Here is a 24810-nt window from a genome sequence, read left to right as displayed (position 1 = left end):
GCACACTTAAGAAAACACCATAGCATTGTGGAAGCAAGTTTTACATGGAAACACCATTCACGGTTTCTTCAGAAAATACACTAGTGTTGAAAAGATTGGGGTCAGTACAAATATATATGCTAAAATATATATCCTCGCTAAAAAAGCGTTAATTTCTTTAAAAAAATGTATACACAATTATTTTGTTTATTTATTTTATGCAAGGATCAAAAGTGACAGTAAAGACATTTATAATGTTACAAAGATTTCTATTTAAAATAAATAGAAAGTAAAAAAAACAGCTTTGTTTTCATTTTATTTATCAAAGAATAAATTGTAACAACTATTGTAACTTCCACAGAAATATTAAGGCGCACAACAATGCTAATGATGCTGAAAATTCAGCTTTGACATCACAGGAATAATTAACATTTTGTATAATAAAGGAGACAATTATTATTTTAAATTTGTACTATTTCACAATATTACTTTTTTTCACTGTATTTTTGATTGTGATCACTAGAGACTTTAAAAAGTAAAAAAAAAAATCACTAGAGACATTTTTTTCTCTCTCTCATAAGAAATAAACAAGTTGCGGTTACAGTCAGCACAAGATGTAGCAAGGCAGGTGGAAGCTGAGGTGAAGGAGAGGACTCTGCAGCACCAGGCCGAGGTGACCAAGCTGGAAGCCCAGCTATCTCAGCTCTCCCTAATGCACTCAGGAGAACTGGAGAAAGTGGTGGAGCAACACCGTGAGCAGCTCAGACAGATGGAGACGGTAAGAGTGCGCATAAGACCAGGCCTTCATACTTGAGACAAAGATTGTAGCCATAGGCTGGAACCAAGCACTGTCATAAGGCGTAGAAATAGTGGTCATGCTGTAGACAGATGCTGATTATTATAGACCCTTTAGCAATACTATAATGCTGTAATCAATGGTGTCTTTATGAATATGGCTCTTTGAGCCCTGTGTTCTCTTCCGTTTAAAGCATCAGAAAGATGCCGAAGATTTGAGGGTGCGCCTTGAGGAGGCACAGAAGGCAGAGAGGAATCGTGCGAGTGAGGAGTTGACTGAAGAGCTGGCCCAACTGAGGGAGCAACTCCAATTGCAGGCTGAGGAGCGCTTGGCTTCCCAGAGAGAGCAGCTTCAGCGATCTGCCCTGGAAGAGAAAGAGGAGTTTGAGCAGAGGCTTCTGGAGGTCCAAAAGCTCCTGGATGTGGAAAGGCAGAGCCTTCAAGAACTGCAGAAGAGTCTGGAGTGTGAAGAGAGCCCTCAGGTGGTGGCGTTGAAGCAGAAACTTCAGGCTCAGTATGACCGAGAGATGTGCACTGCGAGGAGTACGATGGCAGCAGAGGTGAAGGAGCTGAACGCTCTACTTCAAGATCAGATGGAGAGCAAGCTGCAAGAGGCCATCTGCAGGTCAGAAACTGCATTGCATTGAAACAGCATACAGTTTTAAAGGGGTCATGAACTGGCTTTTTAAATTTTATTATATTGTTGTCTGAGGTCAACTTATGACATTCGCTTTGTTTTTGCGTTTTAAAACATCAAAATGAATAAGTAATAGGCTATTTTCTACCCTAGTTTTGAGCCTAGCTCAAAAACGCTCGTTTTTTTATGGGCGTCTCACATTGAAGACTTGGAAGTAAACCAAATTTACTTATTCTTAAATAATTAAGAATAAGTAAATTTTTATTTGTAGTATTGTAATTTAAACTTGTTTGGTTATTCGTAACTCTAATATGTTACTGGTTACTCTAAGTAACTCTGACTAAACTTATTTAACTTTTTCTTTTGCAATAAAAGTAACAAAATTAATTTTTTTTTATTATTATAAAAGATGTAGTAAATGTGATCATCAATATCATCTGTATGTCATACATGTAGGCATCAAGAAGAGCAGAAACAACTGGAAGAGAAGTTGACCCTTCAAAGAGATGCTGCCCTGGGTCAACAGAGAGAACAGCATGCCATGGAGCTGCAGGCCCAGAAATCACTCCTGGACCAGCAGGCTGCACAATTACAAGATCTTGAAAAGAAGTGTCAGGATCTCAAAATGCACCACCAGGAGGAACTGGAGTCCCTGATGACCAATCACAAGACAGCCTTAGAGACCTTGGAGAATGAACTTACGAATAAACACAAGGCGGAGCTCGACAAATTAGAAGCCGTCCTTCAGGAGACCAACCTGGCACAGCTTGAAGCTCAAGAGGCGGAGCTTCAGGCACGACACAAACAGGAGAGGGAGGAGCTTGAGGAGAGGCTGATGGCAAACATGGATACACTGGAGAGCACATACTTGAATGAAATTCAGGCAGTACGGGATGAGAAGGATAGAGAACTGCGTGACCTTCAAGAACACTATACTCGAGAGATTGAGAGGGTGAGAAAGGAAGAGCAAACCATCAGAGAGGACCTCAGGAGGGAGCTTGCTAACGTCCATATGGATAAATTCAGTGCCATGGCAAGAGAATTGCATCAAGCCCATCAGGTGAGCATTTTCAATGGTTTAGTTAATTTGCCTTGTATATTTTGCAGGAGCAACATCAAGTGTGTTAACTTGCTTATGCAGGCGGAGTTGTCTGAAGCGGTCTCCTCTCAGAGGGCAGCTCTGGATGATGAGCATCTATCTTCTCTGGAAGCCCTTCAGCAGCAAGTAGTTGCTTTAGAGAAGCAGCATAGCGCCGCCCTTCTGGAGATCACTGACATTGCCACTGCAGAGAAAAAGCAACATGAGCAACAAATGGATGAGCTGGCCACTCAACATCAGCATCAACTGGAGGAGCTGACCACTCAACATCAGCAACAGCTACAGGTGAGTGTGTTCGGGAAGACGAGAGTATGTCATTTCGTTTAGATGTGTTCAGCCTTTAGCATGGTTGGGTCTTGTTTTGAACTGTAAGAAGATAAGATCTTCTTACCTTAACTCTCCTCTCGTCCTATTTGTTGCTCAGGAGTTAAGGGTTGTGTCAGCCAGGGAGTTGGAGACTCTGCGTAGGGAATTAGAGGAAGAAGCGTCAAGGCAACGCCTCCACTTCCTGGAAGAGGCAGAACTCCTCAAATGCAAGTCTGAGGAGCAGCTGCAGCAGAGAACTGCACAGTTAAAGGTGAGATGAGAAGGTGTTAGTTTTACAGTAGTCATATAGGGATGGGCAACGATTAATCGCATCCAAAATAAAAGTTTGTGTTTACATAATATATGTGTGTGTGGTGTGTATAATTATTTTGTATATATAAATACACACACATGCTTGTATATATTTAAGAAATATTTGCATGTATATACTTTATATACATGCAAATATTTCTTAAATATATACATGCATGTGTGTGTATTTTTATCAATTGTTCTTGTTGTCATTATTACTGTGACTGTATTGTTCAGCATGAAAACATGTATTTGCTACTCTCCCAAACACTGTTAAACAATAGCTGAGCTTATTGGGGGAGGGAGTTAACATCTGGAGTTGGGGGACGGTTCCACTCTAAGCTCAAATTAATACTAATCCCCACCGTGTACTCTACATTATAGCTTCCATCATTCACAGTAAACCTTTTCTCTGGATCGGACGCTGTCAGACTTTTGCATTTGACCTTGTAGAGCTGTTCTCTTCCTCAAATCTTTCTCTGCATGGGGACTTTCTGACATTTTACACTGGTTGGTTTGTCAGTTGGCCTCTTTCCCTTTAGAGCATTAGAGAGGTCCTCTGACAGCATTAATCCTACAGATGGGAGGAAGTGTAGGGACACGTGAGTGATGGCTGGCTGAATGAGGATGTGAGGTTTGTGTGGGGCTTTTTTGTGTTTGATCATTTTATTTTTATTTTTTATATACATCACTGGGTAAATTTTGATCCAATGCATTCAGATAATTTGCCTTTTGTTTGTTTGAGGGGAGAGTGTGAGACTGAGAGTGAAATGTGATTCCTTGTTGTTCCTGCCTGTTTCTGCATTGTTGACATGACGTGTATGTGTGTTTCAGGAGGAGAGTGACCAGGAAAAGGCTGTTGCTCTTGAGGAGCTGGAAAGGGCTTTAAGACAGCAACATGAGCAAACTGAACTCACCTACAGTGACAAGATGAGCCAACTTACTGCACAACTACAGCAGCTGGACACTGTAGTGTCACAGGTACAACACAGTCAACTCGTCACTACAGCAAATGAGCAGTCATTAATCTTTACTTAACTTTGAAGCAGTGGTCATTTGAAATCATTATTAAATAATTCAAACATTGAACAAAGAAATAAATTACAAGTTTTCCAACGTTCCTTTAATTTGAATATAAAGGCTGCACAATTTATTATTATTTTTTTATACACTACACAAATTTTGCACAGATTTTTATACTGGTTTACAATCTAGACCCGAGTCCATCCAGTCAGAGTATATCAGATATTTTGAGTTGAATTTAACACTCACATTATTTTCATCTTTTTCACATTTACCTCAGATTAAAAAAAAACATATCCAGTGACCATAAACTCTCTTCGCTAGAAAAATTAACTCTTAAAAATGAGAGGGGAGCGTTTTGCTAAATATACACACAATATTACATATTCATTATACTTTTTAACGTTCTTCAATATTTAATGCATGTTTGAATAAATCTGAGTTTTTATGACCGCCACCATTGGAATGTTTATATTTCATATAACTTTATTATTATAAAAAATGTGTAATTTAAGTGTTCGTATACAAATCAGTTAATTTTTTACCTTCCGAAGTGATGACGTCACTTTGTAGGACAACTCGGAAGCTAGCGGCGCATGGGTTCCCTCGGTCGAAAAGCAATGCATTTTCCCCATAGACTTTTGGAAAATCACAAAAAATAAGATCTGTGTTTAACAAAGAGTTGTGACCCTTACACGTTTTGTCTATCAAGATAATCTTTCCAAGTTAATCCAAAATTTATACGTTTTGAAGCCTATATAAAGATTTTAAAAAACTCAAGCAGACACAATAAAGTTTAAAAAACCACAAGCAGGTTATAACTGTGTGTTCTATGTCATAGATCAAAACGTGAAAATATTTAGAGGCTTTGTTCACCACAGACCTTATTTCAGGCGATTTAGCAAAAACCCATTCAAAAATCCCATAGGCTTTAGAGCGAGGGACCCGTTAGTGCTCCCTTCCGCGTTTGGCCAACAGAGTGACGTCGTAACTTCGGCACTCTATTGTATAGCTTCAACTGACTCCCATAGTTTACAGCATTAGTCAAGAGATTTGTTTTCCTTGAGAAAATGTGCCATATATTGTTCCTGATATCCAAAATAACCAATATTGAATCGAATCGATTGGGAATCGAAATCGAGTCGAATTGTGAAATTTGTGTCAATACCCATATTATATCTCATATTATATGTTATATTCTAAAATAATGCTCACCTTGTGCAGGACATGCAATAAGTCAGGAGTGGTGTGGTATTTGGCCAGAGAAGGCAAAAAATTTGAGAATTGCTGATGTTTAAGCTGGTTTGTAACATACCAAGAATAGACTTTGCTGTTATTAGTACTGTAATGTTATTTAGTGTTACTTTACTGTATTTGGGTTAGGTGGCTTAAGTTTTATTGTGAATTTATGTAAACTTGTTGTTTTGTGTTTAGACTACTTATATTTATATATGTACCCTAAAATTATAATATTAAGTTTGAATCTTTAAAGACATTCACAATTGTTTTGAGTATCCGTTCAGGCACTCGTACTGTTTTAAAAGTATCGATTTGGTACCGGTATCAAAAAAAAAAAATAATAAAATACCCTACTTATTGCCAATCCCTGCAAAGAGAGGTTTTACAGAATCTAGGCTTTATATTCATCAGTTGAGTTGCTTTTTTAAGCAGGTGTTTCGGATGCTGTTACATAATATTAATCTTTACATAAGAACTGGTGGGTGGAAATGGTAACAAAGGGCCTAGGTAAGCTTTGGTAGAGCTGGTGGTGGTTGTTTTTTCTGTTGTTATGGTTACATATTTGCATGCCTTTTGTCTGGTGAAGTACGCCACATTTTTACAGGAGCCTTATTTGCATGCTACATTCTCGTCTGCTTTTGTGGCTGTTTTCCTGTCTTTTTGGCTTTGTACAGCTTGTCCTGTTTGAGCCTGAAGAATACATTCGGCAGAACTACGGGAGCATCCGCAGACAGGCGTTTTCTACTTCGGCAGCAAGCTTATTTTTTGATGCTTCTTGACATTAACCTCTTCATCATTTGTTAGTTGCGTTGACACCTCTCAGGCAAACACTTTACTGCCTAGGTGATGACTGTTTTCCTGTCTGTGGTGTCTCTCTTGCCTCTTTCTCAGCTGCGATCGGAGGTGAGCGGGCTGCAGGTGGAGCTAGAGGGCAAGCGGGCAGAGATGGACACGCTGGAGACTCTCCTGCAACGCAGAGACCGGGAAAACCAGGAAGGAGACAATCTACTGGCCATGCTCAGAGCAGACCTCAACACGGCCACACAGGACAGGTCAGCTGACCCACAGAGATGCAGAAAGAGGGATTTTGGGGAAGCTTTAACTGACAGTTTGCATACTGTTTTATAAACAACCTTGTTTTCATGTTTTTAGCTGTACTTTTAAACATTTATTTTTGTTCCTATCAGACAAGACCTGCAAACAGCACGTGACAAACTACAGCGGACGCTAATAGAGATGCTTCGGATCACTATGGCAACGGATGAGCACATAAGCCGCAAACTAGGAGCTTGTGTATCAGGTGGTCAGTCTGGAGACAAAACACCCAGCTCAATGACCGCTAGGAGTAGCCGTGATTCACATGAAACGGGTATGTTTCTGTGAGTGAGTTTCCTGGATGAAAAATCTGTATTGATTAATGACTATTAAAATGATATTCAAACCTATTAGGTTTGTGGAATTGCGCACACAGACCAGCCACTAGTCATGTGCCCATCACTGAAAATGGGCATTTGATCACTGGATTTACTCACTGGAAGTGTTTTCTCATCATTGTCAGAAGTTTAGATATGATTAGATACGCAAACACATACATTTTTAATTGATTTATCACTCTGTCTTTGGTTGGGTTTTATCTGTTCAAACACATTAAAATTGGCTAAAATAAATGTATAAAAATATAAAAATACCAATGCAAGCTTGTTTCTGACGCAGTATGAAAAATAAAAAAAGTTGTAAAATTGTTTTTCTCACAATTCTGACTATTTCTCAGAATTGCGAGATATAAAGTCAGAATTACGTGATATAAAGTCACAATTGCGTGTTAAATTCAGAGTTGCGAGATATAAAGTCAGAATTGATATAAAGTTGCAATTGCATGTTCTAAAGTCAGAATTGCGAGATATAAATTCGCAATTGCGTGTTATAAACTCAGAAATGCATGATATAAAGTCGAAATAGTGTGTAAAGTCAGAATTGTGAGATATTTAGAAAGTTAGTATTTTTTCCCCCTCAGAATTGGCCTGATAACTCGCAATTGCGAGTTTATATCTCACAATTCTGAGAAAAGATGTCAGAATTTTGAGCTATAAACTCGCAATTATGTGTTATAAAGTCAGTCTTTTTTTCTCACAATTACGACTTTATTTCTCAGAATTGTGACTTTATATCCCACAATTGCGACTATTTCTCACAAATTCTGACTTCTAATCTCGCAATTGTGAGTCACAATTATTATTTATTTTATTCAGTGGCGGAAACAAGTTTTCATACATACCAGTATAAAATGTATAAATATTACTTGACAAATGAGACAATCACATGCTTACACACAGATTCTAAAATTAGCATTTATTTTGCACAATCGTAATTAAAAATATTTGGGAGAAAAACCTTTGGCTAATAATCTCAATGTTCCATTATCTTTTAATATTTGTTGTTGACTAACAGATTTTAACAATGAATTTATTCTGTTTTTTTCAGGAGAGGTGATTGGCACTGAGGGGGAAGCTAATTGTAGTATGTGGTCTTCAGCTGTGGACGAGGGGTTGGAGTTGTCTCAGAGGCTGTGTGAGAGTGTGTTCTCTGGGCCGGAGGGGGAGATGGACGCTGAAGGAGAGGAACTCATGCTGGGATCCTGTACACGTCTGCGCACCGCTGTAGATAAACTACTGGAGCTGCTTTCCGAGTCCTCACAGCAGGTGCCGTGCTTAGAGACACATCCCTGTCCTACCCACTTCTGACTTTTGCTGAATTTGCATACTGTTCATTGTGTAGACAGAGTAACCAATATTGGTGGACACAACAAGCATGTGGAAGTGCAATGCTAGTATTTTATGCACATGTATGTGGACAAAATGGGTTGTCTTCAGTTTTGTGGCATCATTTCCTCATGCTCTTAATTTAAATAAACTTATTTCCAGCTTATTATGTACTTTTCACACTTGAGTACGCTGCCGTTCAAAAGTCTTTTTTTTCTTGTTTTGAACATCCATAACATCTCTTATTATAATGTTGTTCTGCTTAATGTTTTTGTGGACTCAAAAATCATCCCCCCAGCAAAAAAACAAAACAATAGTATCTATTTGAGATAGAAACTATTGTAACATAAATGTTTTCACTATCACAGTATTATTTTAGTTTTTACTTGTAATTTTCAGATTTAATAAAATTTTTTAGTAATTCTTTAAAAAAAAAAACATTAATAGCTCTATTTAGGTTTAATTTATTTTTGTTTTAGTTTTTATTTATTTGCAGTCATTTTAGTGCCTAAACATAGTTTAGTTATTTACTACAAATGTTTTTAATAGTTTTATACAGTAACAACCCTGCTATCACTTATGATGAATGTAATGCTTCCTTGCTGAATAAAAACTATAATCAATCCTTGAAAAAAACCCAAAAACTGGCCTCTAGCAAACAGTAGTATTTGTGATTCAGACCACAATTCAATATGATAATGTGATGGAAGTTCTTTTTAGGAACAGTTTAACCCATATTCCCATTTATGTCTGTATTTTCTCTCTCTTTGTCTTTTTCTGCTGTAGTTGGAGCAGATGTGTGGTCTGCAGGCCGTACTGAATGAGCAATTCAGAGACGGAGGCGAGGCCGGAGCGTCTTTGCTGTTTCAAAACTCTCAACTATTGGAGCAGCTGGATCACGAGGCCAGTCTGAAGAGCCAACTACAATTGGAGCTGCACAAGGCTGAAGGTCAGGACTTTCATTTTTATGTTTTAGAATGTTTAATATTTGTGTATCCCTACTTCACTGCCATTCACTTTCACAACTTGTTTGCTTTCTTGTGTGCATTTACATGTGTGGCTCTAGGTTTGATGGAAGGCTACATAGCTGAGAAAGCCATTTTGGAGGAGGCGCTTCAGCAGAAGGAGACGCAGGAGCAGCGTCTGGCAGAGGAGCTGGAGAGCACACGCATCCAACTGCAGCAGCTCAACGAAAATCATGCCCTCCTCCTGCGTCAGAGAGAAGCCCTGACCGCCAGCCTCGGAGACACGGAAAAGGGTGAGAGCGGAAGGGGTGTGATTTCGTTTTAGATGGCGTGCTTTAGTTTAATACCCAGATTGAATTGCATAACGTGCAGTTATGTAACATTTGTTTTATCGTTTGGGTCATGGCCTGTTAAATATGCGTGTTACTTTGCACACAGTGAAATTTTAAGGTTGTGTGCTTATGATGGAAGGGTTTAGTTTCATCCTACAAATTCTTTCTGCTCTGTAGGCTTCCTCGACGCAGAGGAAGACACAGGTTTGTGATGATAATCGGTGGCTTACGTAAATGTTTGAGTTGAGAAACGAATAACTACATTTTTGGACACTAAATGCATCCATTTCAGATGAAGTTTGCAGTTTATTTATTTTTAATTTGTGGTTTATTAATGCTCTTGCTTATCCTGTGATCTTTTTTTGCAGTCTAACTTGTTCTAAACCTTTGGTTTTGAAGGTTCAAGTACTTTTTAATTTTTCTTGAGTCTTTCTTTGCCAATTTCTTCTCGATCCAGTTTTGCTGTGCTTTTATTTGTGCATTGAGAATGCACAAATGATCCGGAGCTCCTGTGCATGTTTGCATCTTAATTTGCATTTGCAGTTTGAGTGAGTGTTTTGTTGATGAGATCTGTTGTGGCACGTTTTATTCATTGGTCCTCCTGGGCTCTGTGCAGCTCTGCTGGCGGAGGCTGAGCGTCTGGGGCAGGAGTGTGTGGAGGTACAGCGGCAGGCGGAGAAGGACTGCGGTGGGCTGGCGTCCCGTCTTCAGATGCTGGAACAGGCCCTGGAGGAGCAGGAGAGCCGTGGACATCAGCTGGAGGAACAGCACCGCCTGCAGACTGAAGACCTGCAGCAACACATTGATGCTCTGGAGAAACAGCTCAAACATAACCGCCAGTTCATAGATGTAAGTGCTTTGCACCAAAACTACTTGCACCTTGTCTGGTGCTGAGAGAAAAATGTGAATATTTTATACTTTATTCAGTCATGTCAGACTTGGCGTAAGCAAAAAAATGACTATGCTTGTACAGGAACAAGCAGTGGAACGGGAGCATGAGAGGGATGAATTTCAGCAGGAAATCAAGAACCTGGAAGCTCAGCTGAGACAGCCATCTAAAGGACACGCAGGAGGGACCAGCAAGGGTCAAAGGGTAAGGGGCAATGTCTAAACCTTAGATGTGTCCTTGTCTGAACAGCCTGACACTGTTTGTTTGTGAATAATCTGTGACGAGTATGCGAGCAATTTTTTTTTGTTTTATTATATCTTACTGTAGTTTATTCCTGTGATGTGATTGAAGACTAGAGTAATGATGCTGAAAATTCAGCTTTGCTGTGTCACACGATCCTTCAGAAATTATGCTAATACGCTAATTTGATGCTCAAGTAATCTTTCTTTTCGAAGGTTGTCCTGCTCAATTTTTGTGGAAATTGAAAGTGATGCTTTTTCAGGCTTCTTTGAATAGAAAGCATTTTATTTACATTTTTTTTAAACTGTTAAAGTATTTATAATATATATATATAGTATTTATTATATATATTTATATAATAATAATAATAATAATATACTATTTATTATATATATGTATATATAATATATATATATATATATATATATATATATATATATATATTATTATCTTATTATTATTTTTATTGTTATTATTATCTTATTATTATTATTATTATTTGTTAAATATAATAATAATAATATAGTGTGTGTGTGTGTGTGTGTATATATATATATATATATATATATATATATATATATATATATATATATAATTATTATTATTATTATTTTTTAAACATTTATTCAAGGATGCATTATAAAAAAAATTGTCTAACAGTAAAATACACTGAATTCTTTCTGGCAGTGGCATTTTTGACTATTAAAAGGCTTATATCTATCTTGATGGTGCGATTACTTTCTGATCTTGAAGCAAGAAAGAACATCACAAAATGCTTCACGGGCAAAACCCTTCTGTACCACATTGCTCACATACTCTGTGACAGAAACTATAGCCTTTCTGATACTGACCTCTGAATGATTTGAATTTTCATATAGATGCTTTTTTTTTTCTCCCTAACTGAATGATGTAGATTGAGGACTTGGTTCTTCAGGTATGTTATCCAGCTGTAGTCATTAATGTGCTGGCATTGTAGCAGATATGCATGGCTTATGCAGCGTTTAAAGTAGTAGAGCATGTGATAGCTATTTTGCGTTACGTTGTCTTGCTTGTCAAACCTTTTTTCAGCAGATTTGCAGTACATCAGTGGCATCTTTAACTCATGTTATTGTTTTTTTCCACTTTCATCCACCCATTGAAACTCAAACACATTCTTATCCTCTTTCCTCTCAAATGTCTTTGCTTACTAATCTAGTAGCTGATAAAAGAGATTGACTTTGACTTTACCGTCCATCTTGGCTTGTCTTTATCTGTTCCTTTGAATGATTGTCTTGCAGCCTCTTTAAAAGTCTCCATCCTTGGAAAAACTGTTGTTTTATTCACTTATATTCCCTCACAATGACCTTTTTTTCCCTGTCGCTGTGAATACATTTTGATAGAGGTCACATTGGTGCCATCATTCACTACGTAGCCCAAAAATTAAATAAAGACATTAAATTACCACTTTAACCAGTAGATGGCTGCAGAAGAGCACTTGTTGGCTTATTCGCCATTTACACTCCCTAGTTTGCTTTTGAATTTACATTTAGACATTATGAAATCATCATTATAAAATAATCCGTGTCAAGAAATCAATTTTCTTTTTTATTATTTTAATCTTTGATTGCAACTGAATTACACAAAGTAATATGTGCTCCTTTTATAACCACTGACGCTGTCGGTCAGTATACTATAGATAATATAGAAGAACAATGGTAAATTTAACAACGGTGATCCTTCTCTCAAATGTAAGTCTTCAGCCCTGATTTGTATTAAAATATTCACACACGCTCTATTTGGGTCCATATTCTCTATTCGTGTAATTTGTACAGGTGGAAAACCTTCAGGCTCTGATCAAGGATAAGATGGAAGACTATAGTATACTGTTGTCAGCAAAAGAGCAGTGCCAGCTTGATGTGGAAGAGCGTAATGAAGAGATTGAGAAATTGACAACTCGTATCCGTGAGTTGGAGCAGGCGTTACTGAGCTGTGCGGAGGCCAGCCGAACTGTCACACAGCTGGAGCAAGAACTTCAGAAAGCACGCAAGAACCTTCAGGAGCTCACACAGGTGCACAAAACTACACGTACAAGTTCAGATGTGTCTTGCATGTATTCTGATTTTATAGAACCCCCCCCTGCCTCACATTTAAGCCCCGAATTAGGTTGTCTAGTCACTGCTTCAGTTAATTAATTCAATTAATTTTCCATTTTGCACCAATATCTGTAGTTCTAACCCATTCTGATCTGTGTGCTCTTTCTTTCAGGATAAAGAAGCTTTGCAGCAGCAGCAGTATGCTAATAAGCTCCAGATCTCTGCCCTACAGTCCAAACTCGATGAAACCAGACACCGCTTCCCTGATATGACCCCTGACCCTAACCTCTTGGAACAGCTGGAAGCTACACAACAGGATCTGCAGACCAAAGAACAACAGGTGCGTGTATATCAGCACAGGATTAAGCAGATTGAAAGAGATTTGTGGACGGTCATGATTAATCAGAGTAACATTATCCAAGTTTGCATTTGCTTTAATATAGAGGTCTTTAGGTTCGTTCTCTGAACAAAATACTTGGTTCATTTTCAGTCTTTGCTTATGGGTAAAAAGTTTGAAATGCCTTTGCAGTGGTGGTATACTGCTAGCAGACATCCCAACACTGCTGAGAGTGGCGATTAGATGAATATGGAAATATGCGCAATGCACTTTACTCTCAATTACAAAAAAATAAGCACACAACAAAAATTACAGTGGTGAGAGAACGACATTTAAAGGGATACGCCACTTTTTTTGGAAATAGGCTCATTTTACAACTCCCCCATAGTTAAACAGTTGAGTTTTACCGTTTTCTAATGTATTCAGCCGATTTTCTGATATTTAGAATAATATGGATTCGAAAACGGTAAAACTCAACTGTTTAACTTAAGGGAGTTGTAAAATGAGTGCTATTTCCAAAAAAAGTGGAGTATCCATTTAAGAAAGCATTTGATGATGGATATGTTTGCACAAGCTCTGCAATTCGGCACTCTAGTCAAGCCATATTTATTTATATATTTCTTTAAAGCTATCTATTTTATGCACCATTAAACATAAAATGCTGGATGGAATCACCAATATGCCAGTAATTCTAAATAATTTATCCGATAAGACATGCACATAAACTATGATGGAAACACACTCTTGATGCACAACAAACACATGGGACTTTAGCTCAACAGTGGATGTTTTGCACAGCTTCTCTATTGTTGGTTTGACCGTTCTGAAGTGCCTGAGCCAAGTCTGTCATCTGAATGATTTGGTTTAATTCCCTACTCGAAGTATCACACAATTCCGTTTCCTGAATGTAAGATAAAACAACAGCGTTGTTTTTTATTAAGAGTCAGTTTATGATCTGAAAAAAGAGCCACATCGATTGCAGCGACTTCCATATTTATTATACACCTTATTCAGAGCAGCGCCATGACAGGTATGAAAATGAGGCTGTGAGGGATAGACTTACCGTGTTTCCAATGGCATCCGCTGTAAAAAGCTGAATAAAGCTGCTAGATAACTTACAATTTTCCACAGTTTACATTCTCGGGAGTTTTTTGTCAACTGAAATTTCTTGGAAAGATATTTTTTCAGTGTTTCATGAGCAGAACAATCCGAAAACACATTAAATAACAGTACAGCCCATTGAAGAGATGCATGACTATCCCTCACAGCCTCGCTTTCATTCTCATTAAAAATCAAAGATGGCGCTGCCGTGAGTAAGGCGTATAGCTATTTTTACAGATATTCTGGTATTATACTGTTCATTATTTAACTTGAATTATATTGGGGCCTTTGGAGTTTATTTTAAAGTACATGATGCAACACCATGGTCTAACAGCTGTAGGTGCAACATGTTTTGGTAACACTTTACAGTACAGGTGCACTAATAAGCATTAATTCATGCTTAACTACTGCACAGATAATACTGAATTAATGTGTAACTAATGATTATCTAAGCTATTCATTAATGATCACCACATTAGGAACTAATTAAGAGTATGTAAGGTTAATGTATTAGTTCATACATGAATTGTTATTAATTAAATATGTAATTGTGGATTGATTCTATAATAACTATTTTTTTAACTAATGGTGTCAATTAATATGTTAATTACCAGAATGAGCCAAAGCTTTGTATTTCAACATCCAGATAATATAACGGGTACACTAATATGCATTAATACATGATTAATTACTTCATTGTTAATGCAAATTCATGTGCAAATTACTACAATTACTAATTGACCAGTTAATAATGATGTGCCCCAACAAGTAAAGTCATAACGTAATGATGACTTTACAAATCATTAGCTAATGATTAATTAAAGCAGACAACTAGAAGTTGAAGTGCATAGCTTTGACTAATTGTGGTAATTAACACATTAATTTACACTATTAGTTAATAAAATATGTTATTAAGGAATTGATACACAATGACACATTAAGTAATACATGATTTGCTATTAATTCAATCTGTTAATCATTTAGACTCTTTATTAGTTGCTGATGCAGTAATCATTAATTAATGGTTTAGTTCATGAGTTATATTAACTCATGGTTATCTGTGCATTAGTTAAGCATGAATTAATGCATATTAGTGCACCCGTATTGTAAAGTGCTATGGAAATGAGAATTGCAGCCAATGAGAACACATTTGATTTTAGCAGCAACATTACACTCTGGCTTACCAGGCATTGTCAAAAATAAACTGTGAACATTTGTATGGTTTCTATTTGAGACAAAACCTCAGATTAAGATAAAAAAAAAATTCTTGCCCACTTTATGGTATTTCTTTGTTACATTGAAATATTTTGTCTCTTAGGTGGAGTTGCTGTCGGAGCGGATAAGTGAGCTTGAGAAGGATGTGGTAGTGAGGGAGGAAGAGCTCGGACAATTAACACTACAGCTGGAGCTTAAAAACAGAGAGAGCAGAGCTACAGAAGAACAGCTCCATGCTCACATCACACACCTGCAGGTAAGGCTCTGGCTCAGTATAGTTGTATAATGACTGTAGTCTGCTAGTTATATTATGGTGGCCAGTAGTGTTGTCAAAAATATCGATATTTCGATAATTATATATACTGAAATATCTGAACGAGACCAATATTAATTTCCCGAAGTATCGATACTAGCCGAGCGGTCACTTTCAGTTTCACTTCTCTCCAAAGGCGTGTTGACAAACACCACACATGACGCACTCATCTCATTCGCTCTGGTTAAATAGCAAAAGTGAAGTTCATATCGGAGAATAGCGCGGACACGCATTAAAAACAGACCGCGAGCAGGCATCTCGGAGAATAGTGCGGACACGCACTACACACCGCGAGCAGGCATGTTGGAGAATGAAAACAGACTTAAGTAACAGGTTCCAGAGGTACCATTTAGCAGCATATATGCTCAGCATCAGGGGTGTTTGTTGTTTGTACAGACCTGCCCTCACTGCTAATTAAAATCCTAAAGGAAACACTAACTCTTTTCATTTGAACTTTTCTGAAACATTAACCAAGATGGCCTAGTATTGTTGTTGAAATGAGTCTGTGTTGTCTAGTTTTTTCACCGTTTTCGTAAAGTTAACATAATCTGACTGAGGAATCTTAGACAAGTAAATATTGTAACTGTGGTCAAATGTAAATTAGCTTGTGCCTATTTAACTTTATTTAATTCTACAATTTGCGTTCATTAGCGATTATCATCAATTTGATTACACAGATACTAATTAAACTAAACAGACAATGGCATCTCTTAATTCAATAATGAAATGCCTTTAACTGAAAATTAAATGTTTAATCTTATTATTATACATTACTGACACTCTATCCTCCAATTTGATACTGTTAAGTGCTTTTATATTACAGTATATTTTAATCTTTGATAACAGTAGGTAATAAAAAAATACAACGGATAATGTTAGCTCTGGTCCAATTAAAAAAATGAACAAATAGAACTCGGGACATTTTTGTTCATGTAAAATGTACCTCATTGTCATGTTCTAGACTTGTTCTATTTAGCTTTAAATAATAAAAAAAAAAAACCCATCTTAATATTGTGGCGGTTTTTTTTCTCTGTGGTATCGAAAATGGTATCGAATATCGATATTTTTCAAGGTATTGTATCGAAGTTAGAAATTCTAGTATCGTGACAACACTAGTGGCCAGTATGTTCACGACCTTGGATAAATTGTATTCATAGCACAGTACCTTCAGAGAATGTGCTTGGGGAGTTTTATGGATAATGTGAAAGGGTCCTCATTGTGTCTGCCCTTTAGGAGACTGTGGACACTCTGACAAGACGACAAGAAGAGGGCAGCGACGAATCCATCCTTCAGCTACCTTCTGCCCTTCTGGAGGAGAAGAATATGGAGATCGACCACTTAAATCAGCAGATCCTCCAGCTGCAGCAGGAGCTGGACATGACCAACAATAATAAGGTATGACAAGTGTCAGTGTGTCCGATTACTAAACATGACTTTTAGTCATCAGAGGCTGTATGCATAAAGCCGTTCAAAGTAAAATTTTTGTCTTAATTGTGTCAAAATTCTAAGATTGACATCATTTTAACCTTATTCCTAAACATAAGAATAAGTGTGATTCATAAATGTTCATAAGTGTCAAGACTTGATTTCAACTCTTAAATTATTTAAGAGCGCTGGAGAGATCTCCTAACCTAGTTAGGAGTAAAAAGATGGCAGCAGAGAGGAGGGGAACACGCTTTCAATCAGCGCTTAAGAATCAGTCTTTTAGCTGCTTTATAAACATCTCCTCCTCTTAGAAAAGTCTTACTTTTTTGACACTTAAGTCAAAGTTTAAGACTATATTTAAGATAATTTCTGAGAAGTTTTATACATATGGGCCCAAACATTTATAGTAAGGTAAAGGTAAAGGTATTTATTTATTTCACAATAACTCAGTACATTTTACTTCAACAAAAGCAGTTGATGGGGTATGAATAGTATAGACAGAAGCAGTATAAATTATGCAGTACATCACACATTACAATTGCAACTACTACTATAGCACGCCATAGTTCAATAATTTTAATCTTTGATAACAGTAGGTAATAAAAAAAATACAACGGATAATGTTAGCTCCGGTCCAATAAAAAAAAAATTAACAAATAGAACTAAAGACATTTTTGTTCATGTAAAATGTATAGTGATTCAAAAACATAAAATCACTCGGAGCTGTTACTGAATAAGTTTGACCCAATAACTTGACTCTAAAAGTAACAATCCTTGGTCGAGTCATGTAGCAACCGTAATTAAAAGCCTAGTATAGATAAAACATTGTAAAGTGTTAACAATATAATTATTTATTTGTTCACATTAATTTAACATGAACCTATGAGCAATGCAATTGTTACAGTATTTATTAATCTTTCTTAATATTAGTTAATAAAACGTGTATATATAAAAAGTAATATAAGATTTATTTTAATTACATCTGTGAAAAGCTTTGTGTAAACAAACCTTTTTTAAATTATTACATTTGTCATATTTATTTTTTATATCCCAACCCACACACACACACACACACAACTTCTTCAGAAATATAGACAGAATTGTTAATGTAACTAGAATAATGATGGATCTGAAACATTTCTTTAAATTCCCATACCTAATATTCAGGAAGCAGACATCTCATTTCATGCTTCTAAAGCTTGAAAAAAATTGATATTTTAGCTAATTCTATAATCAAAAGTGACTTGAAATACAGTTATCACAAGGCAAGTAGATCTAAGGTTTAGTGTCTTGCTTAGTTTGAAGACTTGTAACTGATCCTCATTACCATTTTCAGACACTAGAGGAAAAGCAAGCTGAGATAGAAGAGCTGCGCTCTCAGGTCGAACGTCTCCGTTGTGACCAGGAACGTTTACGGCAGGCAAAGGAAGAGGAGACCGAGCAGCTCCATGAGGTTATTAACAAGCTTCAAGAGGAGTTGAGCCAACTTGACCCCAACCATCATGAGGTCAGTGACCCTAGCACTGACAGCGCAGAGTCATCAGACTTTCCCTGGTCCGCTCATCCCCGCCAGCAGAGGGCATCTGAGGAAAGCCTGTGCCAGGAGCTCAGCAGCCACACGCTGCAGTCGTCTCGTGCTCGCTTGCAGGAGTTAAAGATTGAGCTGGAACGTGCCGCCGGGGAGAAGGATTCTCTTCAGAAGCTGTTGCTCTCCCAGGAGGAACAGTATGGAAGTCAGGTGGAGGCGCTTGGCCGGAGTCTTGGAGAGGAAAGGGGAAAGGTGGTCCTGTTGGAACAGGAGGCAAATGAGCTGAAAGTACTGCTAGAGGAGAAACGGACAGAAGCTGAGCGATTGGCGGCCCGTGTGGAAGAGTTGGAAGATGCAGTGCGAGCTCATCAGTCCAGCATGAGAGAATCTGAGCTCCAGTTCAGAAGGGTGGAGGAGAGAAAAGATGAGGTCCAGCAGGAGCTTGACAGGCTGCTAGAGGAGGCCAAGAACCAGCGGGTCGAGAAGGAGCTTCTGGAAAAACAGGTCTCAGAGCTGCAGCACAAAGAGGAGCGGTATGAGAATGAGCTGGCCGATTTACAATCCACGGTCACAGAGCTTGAGGAGCACGTCCAAGTAGGCAGAGCCAATGTCAGTGCCTTGGAGACCGGCAAAAGAGAACTGTACATGGAGAGAGAGGCTCTGAGAAAACGGGAGGGATATCTCCAAGAGGAAATAGAGCACTTGAAACAGGAAATGACATCAAAGATGAACTACATAAAAGAACTACATGAGCAACAGGAGGAGACTGTGGCTAAACAAGGGGAAGCCCAAAAAGAAGTACTGGTGAGATGCTTGCTCTTGTGTGTCATATATATATATATTTTTTTCGTTCTCTTTGTGGTGGAATTTGAGCAATACAAACACAATGTAATTGTTATGAACTTGGACTGTAAACTTTTTCCATGTCCTGTGATGTTAACAGTGAATTATTTGGGAAGTTGCCTTTTGGTTTTTAAAGGGATACTCCACTTTTTTGGGAAATAGGCTCATTTTACCACTCGCCCAGAGTTAAACAGTTGAGTTTTACCGTTTTCAAATCCATTCAGCCGATTTTCTGATATTTAGAAGAATACCAGTAACCAGACAGTTTTTGGTCTCATTGACTTCCAAAGTAGGGAAAAAAAATACTATGGAAGTCAATGAGACCAGAAATCTTCTAAAATCTTCTAAATATCAAAAAATCAGCTGAATACATTATAAAACGGTAAAACCCAACTGTTTAACACTGGGGGAGTGGTAAAATGAGCCTATTCCCCAAAAAAGTGGAGTATCCCCTTAAGCTTTCCAGAGTCTTTAATTAATCGCAGATCAACAATGTTATGTGTGCGGTCACTGTAGTGCCTGAAATTACAGCAGGATAAAAAGGGGAGGAATGAGAACAAACTGATTTAGCCCAGCCCTCTGGCACACAAGAGGAGAGTTTCACACAGGAAGTAACATTTCAAAGAGGAAGTCTGTCTGAAGTCTTTTAAACAGTTTATTTTTAAGCTTGATCTAAATTTTAGATTGGTTAATCGCAACGTAAGGTGGAGAGCCGCTCTATTTCTATTTGCTGGGTTCTGAGTACAATGGAGAGGTATTTTATCAAATAACTGTTTCTAGCTAGTGAGTACAAGAGTACTTTTTGTTTGTTTGTTTGTTTGTTTGTTTGTTTATTGAACAGAAGGCAAAACCCTGGATGCTTTAACTTGAAAGAATCCTAATATATAATGTCCAACTTTACAGGTTTACTAGCTAGTTGGGAATAGTTTGTGTACAAGAGACTTGCTGCGCATTTAAACTTTTAAAAATGGGGTTGTTGCTAATTTTTCATAGCATAGCTTTAGCTAAAGCAAGTTTTGAAACAGCTGATGTAATGCATTTTGAGTGAGTTGTGTAAAGGACTGTTTTTATGTTTGCAGACATGTGCTGAAGAGACCTTGGCTAAAGCTGAGACTGCTTTACTTGAGAGGGAACAGCAGCTGAGCCACCTGAGGGCGGAGCATGATGCTTTAAGGGCGGAGCTAACAGCAGTGAAGGAGGGTCTTAGTACCAGCACAGAGAGAGCGGAGAAGCTACTGGAAGAGGGACAGGTATGTGCAGTAGTTCATTTCCTTAATTGATCCACATCTTAAGATATCAAGTTCATCTGTTGAAATATTTATTTATTTTCTAATTTAGCCAAAGTCTTGTTTTTTAAGTAATGTATTATCATACATGATTTGCAAAATAATGAGTTCACTGGCTAATAGTTCACCAAGTGAGAGAAAATATAGTCGCCTGGTCATGAACCTGATAGCATGATCACTGTCAAAGTAGGTTTAGTTTTTAGCATTTTAATTGTTACACATTGATTTTTAGTTCAAAATAATGTTATAATCTTACTTGTATATTATCATTTATCCACATTATTAAGCAATCAGCCTAGCAACAAAATACTTCAACAATATTAGTTACATTAATACTAGGGCTGTCAAACGATTAATCGCGATTAATCGCATCTAAAATAAAAGTTTGTGTTTACATAATATATGTGGGTGCACTGTGTTTTAACTTGAAAGAATCAAAATAGATAATGTCCAATTTTACATGTTCACTCGCTAGTTGGGAATAGTTTGTTTACAAGAGACTAAACTTTTAAAAAGGAGGTTGTTGCTAATTTGTATTTATATATATTTTTTATATATAAATACACACACATTGTTGCATATATTTAAGAAATATTTTTTAAGTATATATTCTGTATATTTAGATTTATATATAATTTATATTGTATATAAGTATTTTATATAAATAAGTATTTTATACAAGTATTTAATATAAATATTTTTTTTTCATAAATATACATGCATATGTATATGTGTGTATGTATATATGTGTGTATATATATATATATACACACACACATATATATATATATATATATATATATATATATATATATATATATATATATATATATATATATACACTGTATATAATACAGTGCACCCACATATATTATGTAAACACAAACTTTTATTTTGGATGTGATTAATTGTTTGACAGCCCTAATTAATACTAATATTAAAGGTTGGTTCACTCAAAAATGAAAATTGTCATTACTCATCAGCATACTGTTCCAAAGACTTCAAGACTTTCACCCATCTAATTACATTTTTAATGAAACCTAAGAGATGGGTTGCTCATATGGATTACTTTTACAATCTCATGCATTTTTTTTTGAAGCACCAAAGTTTTGGTGCAGTGGACTTTCAATAGAGGGACACAAATCTCAAATTTCATTCATGTTAATTTGTGTTTTGAAGATGAAGTGTTTTGGGTTTGTAACAACATGATGTAATTAATGACAGTATTGACTTTTTTGGGTAAACTAATACTTTGATAGAATTGAGTATTCCATAGTGCCATGTAATTTCATTATGCTGCCTGCTTTTAAATTGTAAGAGTTTTATGTAATTTGTGGTATAAATGACACCTTAGTTAGAAGCGTAGCATTAAGCATGGCACGGACATTCAACATGGCAGCAAAAAATCAAGTTTTCTGATTTGACGTTTCACCTTCAGACGAAAGATCGCGCATTAGCTGATCTCGAGGTCCATAACCAGCACCTGAAGGCAGAGCTGCGGAGTCTACAGGATGATCTGGCTGTGCAGGAAGAAGAGTTGGCCTATCAGCAGAGGGAGCTAGAGCAGCTCCGACAGCGCTGCAACCTGCAGGACCACCATCCCAAACACGTCCACTGCTTCCTCGAAGGCCTTTCCCGTGACCCGTCCCTCTCCGCCTCCCTGTCTTCCCCAGAAGTTCTGCGAAGGTTGGACTGCAGCGAAGAGCGGCCCTCTCGTCTGCAGGTTTCTCATCTCTCGGAGCTCAGCGCACTACACAACGCCAGCCTGGAGCTCCACAGCAAGGCTTCACCCATGGAGCAGGACAAGGAGAGACCACACGGCAGACAAATGTTTATCCCACCTTCAGAGGAAGTCCAAGCCATCACACACTCTGCATCCCCATGCTCGCTTTCTTTGTCCGAACACCTCTCTGTGCTCGACTCGCTGGATGCAGTAAAGGTAAGCATGCATTCAACTTTTCAAAAGAAATGTACCAGGGCTCAAGAGTAAAACAAAATTCATTCTTTTTTTCGGCCCATCACAAAAAAGTGATTTAAAAAATGTTTTAACCTTTTTTTTTAATGTGTCTGATGAGGCTGGGGATATGATCCATCCCATCACCCATAAATAAATGATTGCTTGTATACAGTAGATTTTAAAATCGATGAAATATTAATACATTCAATTGTTTTAATAAATATTAAGTTCTGTAATTTTATAATTTCTCTAAGTTTTATAGTGAAGACATTTGAGTTTCTGCATCATGAACCTTCTTTCTTTCTATAAATCAAAAATATTGATTTATATAGCCCAGCCCTAATGCCAGAAAATAACATTTGTCATTTTAAATGTTGTTTTCTTACAAGAAATTGTTACTTCATGGGTGTGAAACCATGCATTTTGCTTTTATATTTAGTTTATTGCACAGATCTAAAATATGCTTTTATATATAGTTTATCGCACAGATCTAAAAATTCTCACTCTTTGTGATTCCCTATGATTTTTCTTGAATTTGTGGAAAGTGTCTATAGTTGGAGTTGTTGTAACACATGCTAGTTTTGACATTGTTTAGCAACCTAATGGTGTGATAATGGGGCTATGTTTTAAGGTTCTTGACTCGAACAATTCGGATGTAACGCTATCTCGGTCTCCACTTGGCTCCACCTCTCCGGAGTCTGTGCCGGAGTGGGTCAGCGATGGATACGGCAGCAGTGAGTTGTGTTTATGCATGAGTTTGTGAAAGACAAGACTGCACGTGTTTGGAGTTATCTGAAGTGTATTTTTGTGTGCGTGTAGACGTGAGCTCAGAATTGGAGGCCATGCTGAAGCTCGAGTTGGAGAATACGGAGCGTTTAGATGCTCATTTTGTGGAGTATCTGCGCTGCAGAGGAATGTCACCTGCTCAAAACACAGATAGCGCTGCTGGCAGCATGAACGAAAGCCATGAGGCCCTCACACCTGAGTTGCAGGTAAACAGTCTTCACAATGCTACCCTCACTCATACATAAAGAAATGATTTGATTATATATTTGTCTGTACCACGCATAGGCTATGCTGAAACGTGTCTACCAGGAAAGCTGCAGAATCCTGTCTTTGTCCCATCGCCCTGCCCCATCGGGCCAGTCTCGGCCAGATTCTGAGCCTGCTCCGCCCCCCTCCTGGCAGAGGGAGAGACGGGCCTTACAGGAGACCATCCTATCGCTCAGAGAGCTGCTCTGCAGGATGGCTGACAGGGAACCCAAGGTGAGATCACAAGTCACAATGAAACTGAAGTAGTGACAGTATTGTACCACGTCCAAGTGAAACACAGGGTTCTCAAGTCTCACGCATTGACCATGAGACATACGCAATTCAACCAGTTCACATGCTCACATCGTATATTTCTCATGCTGAAAAGGCAGTTGTCCTGTAAGCTTTATATGTAACATTGTATACAAGGTGTAGGCACACAAAGTGAAGTTTGTTTATATATATATATATATATATATAATATAGTGCTCTGGGTAATATTTTATATCATGTCAAAACAAAAAATTGATAATTGCCATTGCGTTTGTATTTTTCAAAGATGTCAAGGAAAAAGCAAAAATATATTTGTGTACAAACACACACACACACACACCTTAATACTCTAATATGTCTAGTTGTTCACAATGTCCCAGACCACACAATATATCATTTTACCATTTCGACCAGACACATTCAAAATGCAAAAAGATTTGTAATTTTGAAATATAACATTAAAGAGTAGAATATTTGATGTGATGAATTGCTCTGTCATTTATTAAATGTAGTACTTGCATTTAAGGTGAAACTTGAGCTTAAGTCCGGTCATATAGGTCGCTATATGATTGTGTTGATGATAAAACAACAAATTTACAGATTGTCGCTGTCAAGTGGAATCTTGACACTGTCATCTAAAATCTAAACACTGTCATCTAAACACTGAATCTTGAATCTAAACACTGTCATCTAAGTTGGTATTGTGGCTTTGTGTATGGCCAGACACTTGCACATGTAGTGAAATGAAAAATCAAGATCAAATGGAGTTACAAGGTTTTTTGACTCCCGAATGACTTATGTCATTAGAATGGGTACATCTGAGGTAATAAGTGCATTGCACTACATTTTCGCT

General features: G+C 37.5%; 1 protein-coding gene across 5 annotated transcripts in view; it reads left to right on the top strand.

Moving 5' to 3' along the window:
• pcnt (pericentrin) overlaps positions 1-24810 on the top strand; it is a 53399-nt gene that overhangs the window by 15239 nt on the left and 13350 nt on the right. For 2 of the 5 annotated variants that reach the window (XM_039689463.2, XM_089133841.1), the window contains exons 18-42: positions 561-757; positions 969-1399; positions 1868-2471; positions 2553-2795; positions 2935-3087; positions 3963-4109; positions 6282-6442; positions 6578-6759; positions 7872-8089; positions 8936-9098; positions 9216-9407; positions 9624-9650; positions 10063-10295; positions 10420-10539; positions 11489-11509; positions 12387-12623; positions 12820-12987; positions 15404-15556; positions 16847-17008; positions 18375-19370; positions 20489-20659; positions 22134-22634; positions 23284-23386; positions 23472-23644; positions 23724-23918. In XM_039689463.2, coding sequence (XP_039545397.2) covers positions 561-757; positions 969-1399; positions 1868-2471; positions 2553-2795; positions 2935-3087; positions 3963-4109; positions 6282-6442; positions 6578-6759; positions 7872-8089; positions 8936-9098; positions 9216-9407; positions 9624-9650; positions 10063-10295; positions 10420-10539; positions 11489-11509; positions 12387-12623; positions 12820-12987; positions 15404-15556; positions 16847-17008; positions 18375-19370; positions 20489-20659; positions 22134-22634; positions 23284-23386; positions 23472-23644; positions 23724-23918 — 5951 coding nt within the window. The remainder of the gene's footprint in view (positions 1-560; positions 758-968; positions 1400-1867; positions 2472-2552; positions 2796-2934; positions 3088-3962; positions 4110-6281; positions 6443-6577; positions 6760-7871; positions 8090-8935; positions 9099-9215; positions 9408-9623; positions 9651-10062; positions 10296-10419; positions 10540-11488; positions 11510-12386; positions 12624-12819; positions 12988-15403; positions 15557-16846; positions 17009-18374; positions 19371-20488; positions 20660-22133; positions 22635-23283; positions 23387-23471; positions 23645-23723; positions 23919-24810) is intronic. The other 3 variants (XM_089133843.1, XM_089133842.1, XM_089133844.1) reach the window with 3 other exon arrangements.

Source organism: Pimephales promelas, chromosome 8 (assembly GCF_988280905.1).
Source record: "Pimephales promelas chromosome 8, fPimPro1.hap1.1, whole genome shotgun sequence".
Classification (NCBI taxonomy): Eukaryota; Metazoa; Chordata; class Actinopteri; order Cypriniformes; family Leuciscidae; genus Pimephales; species Pimephales promelas.
Note: the sequence above shows the minus strand (reverse complement) of the source record. Positions and strands in the feature narration are given on the sequence as shown.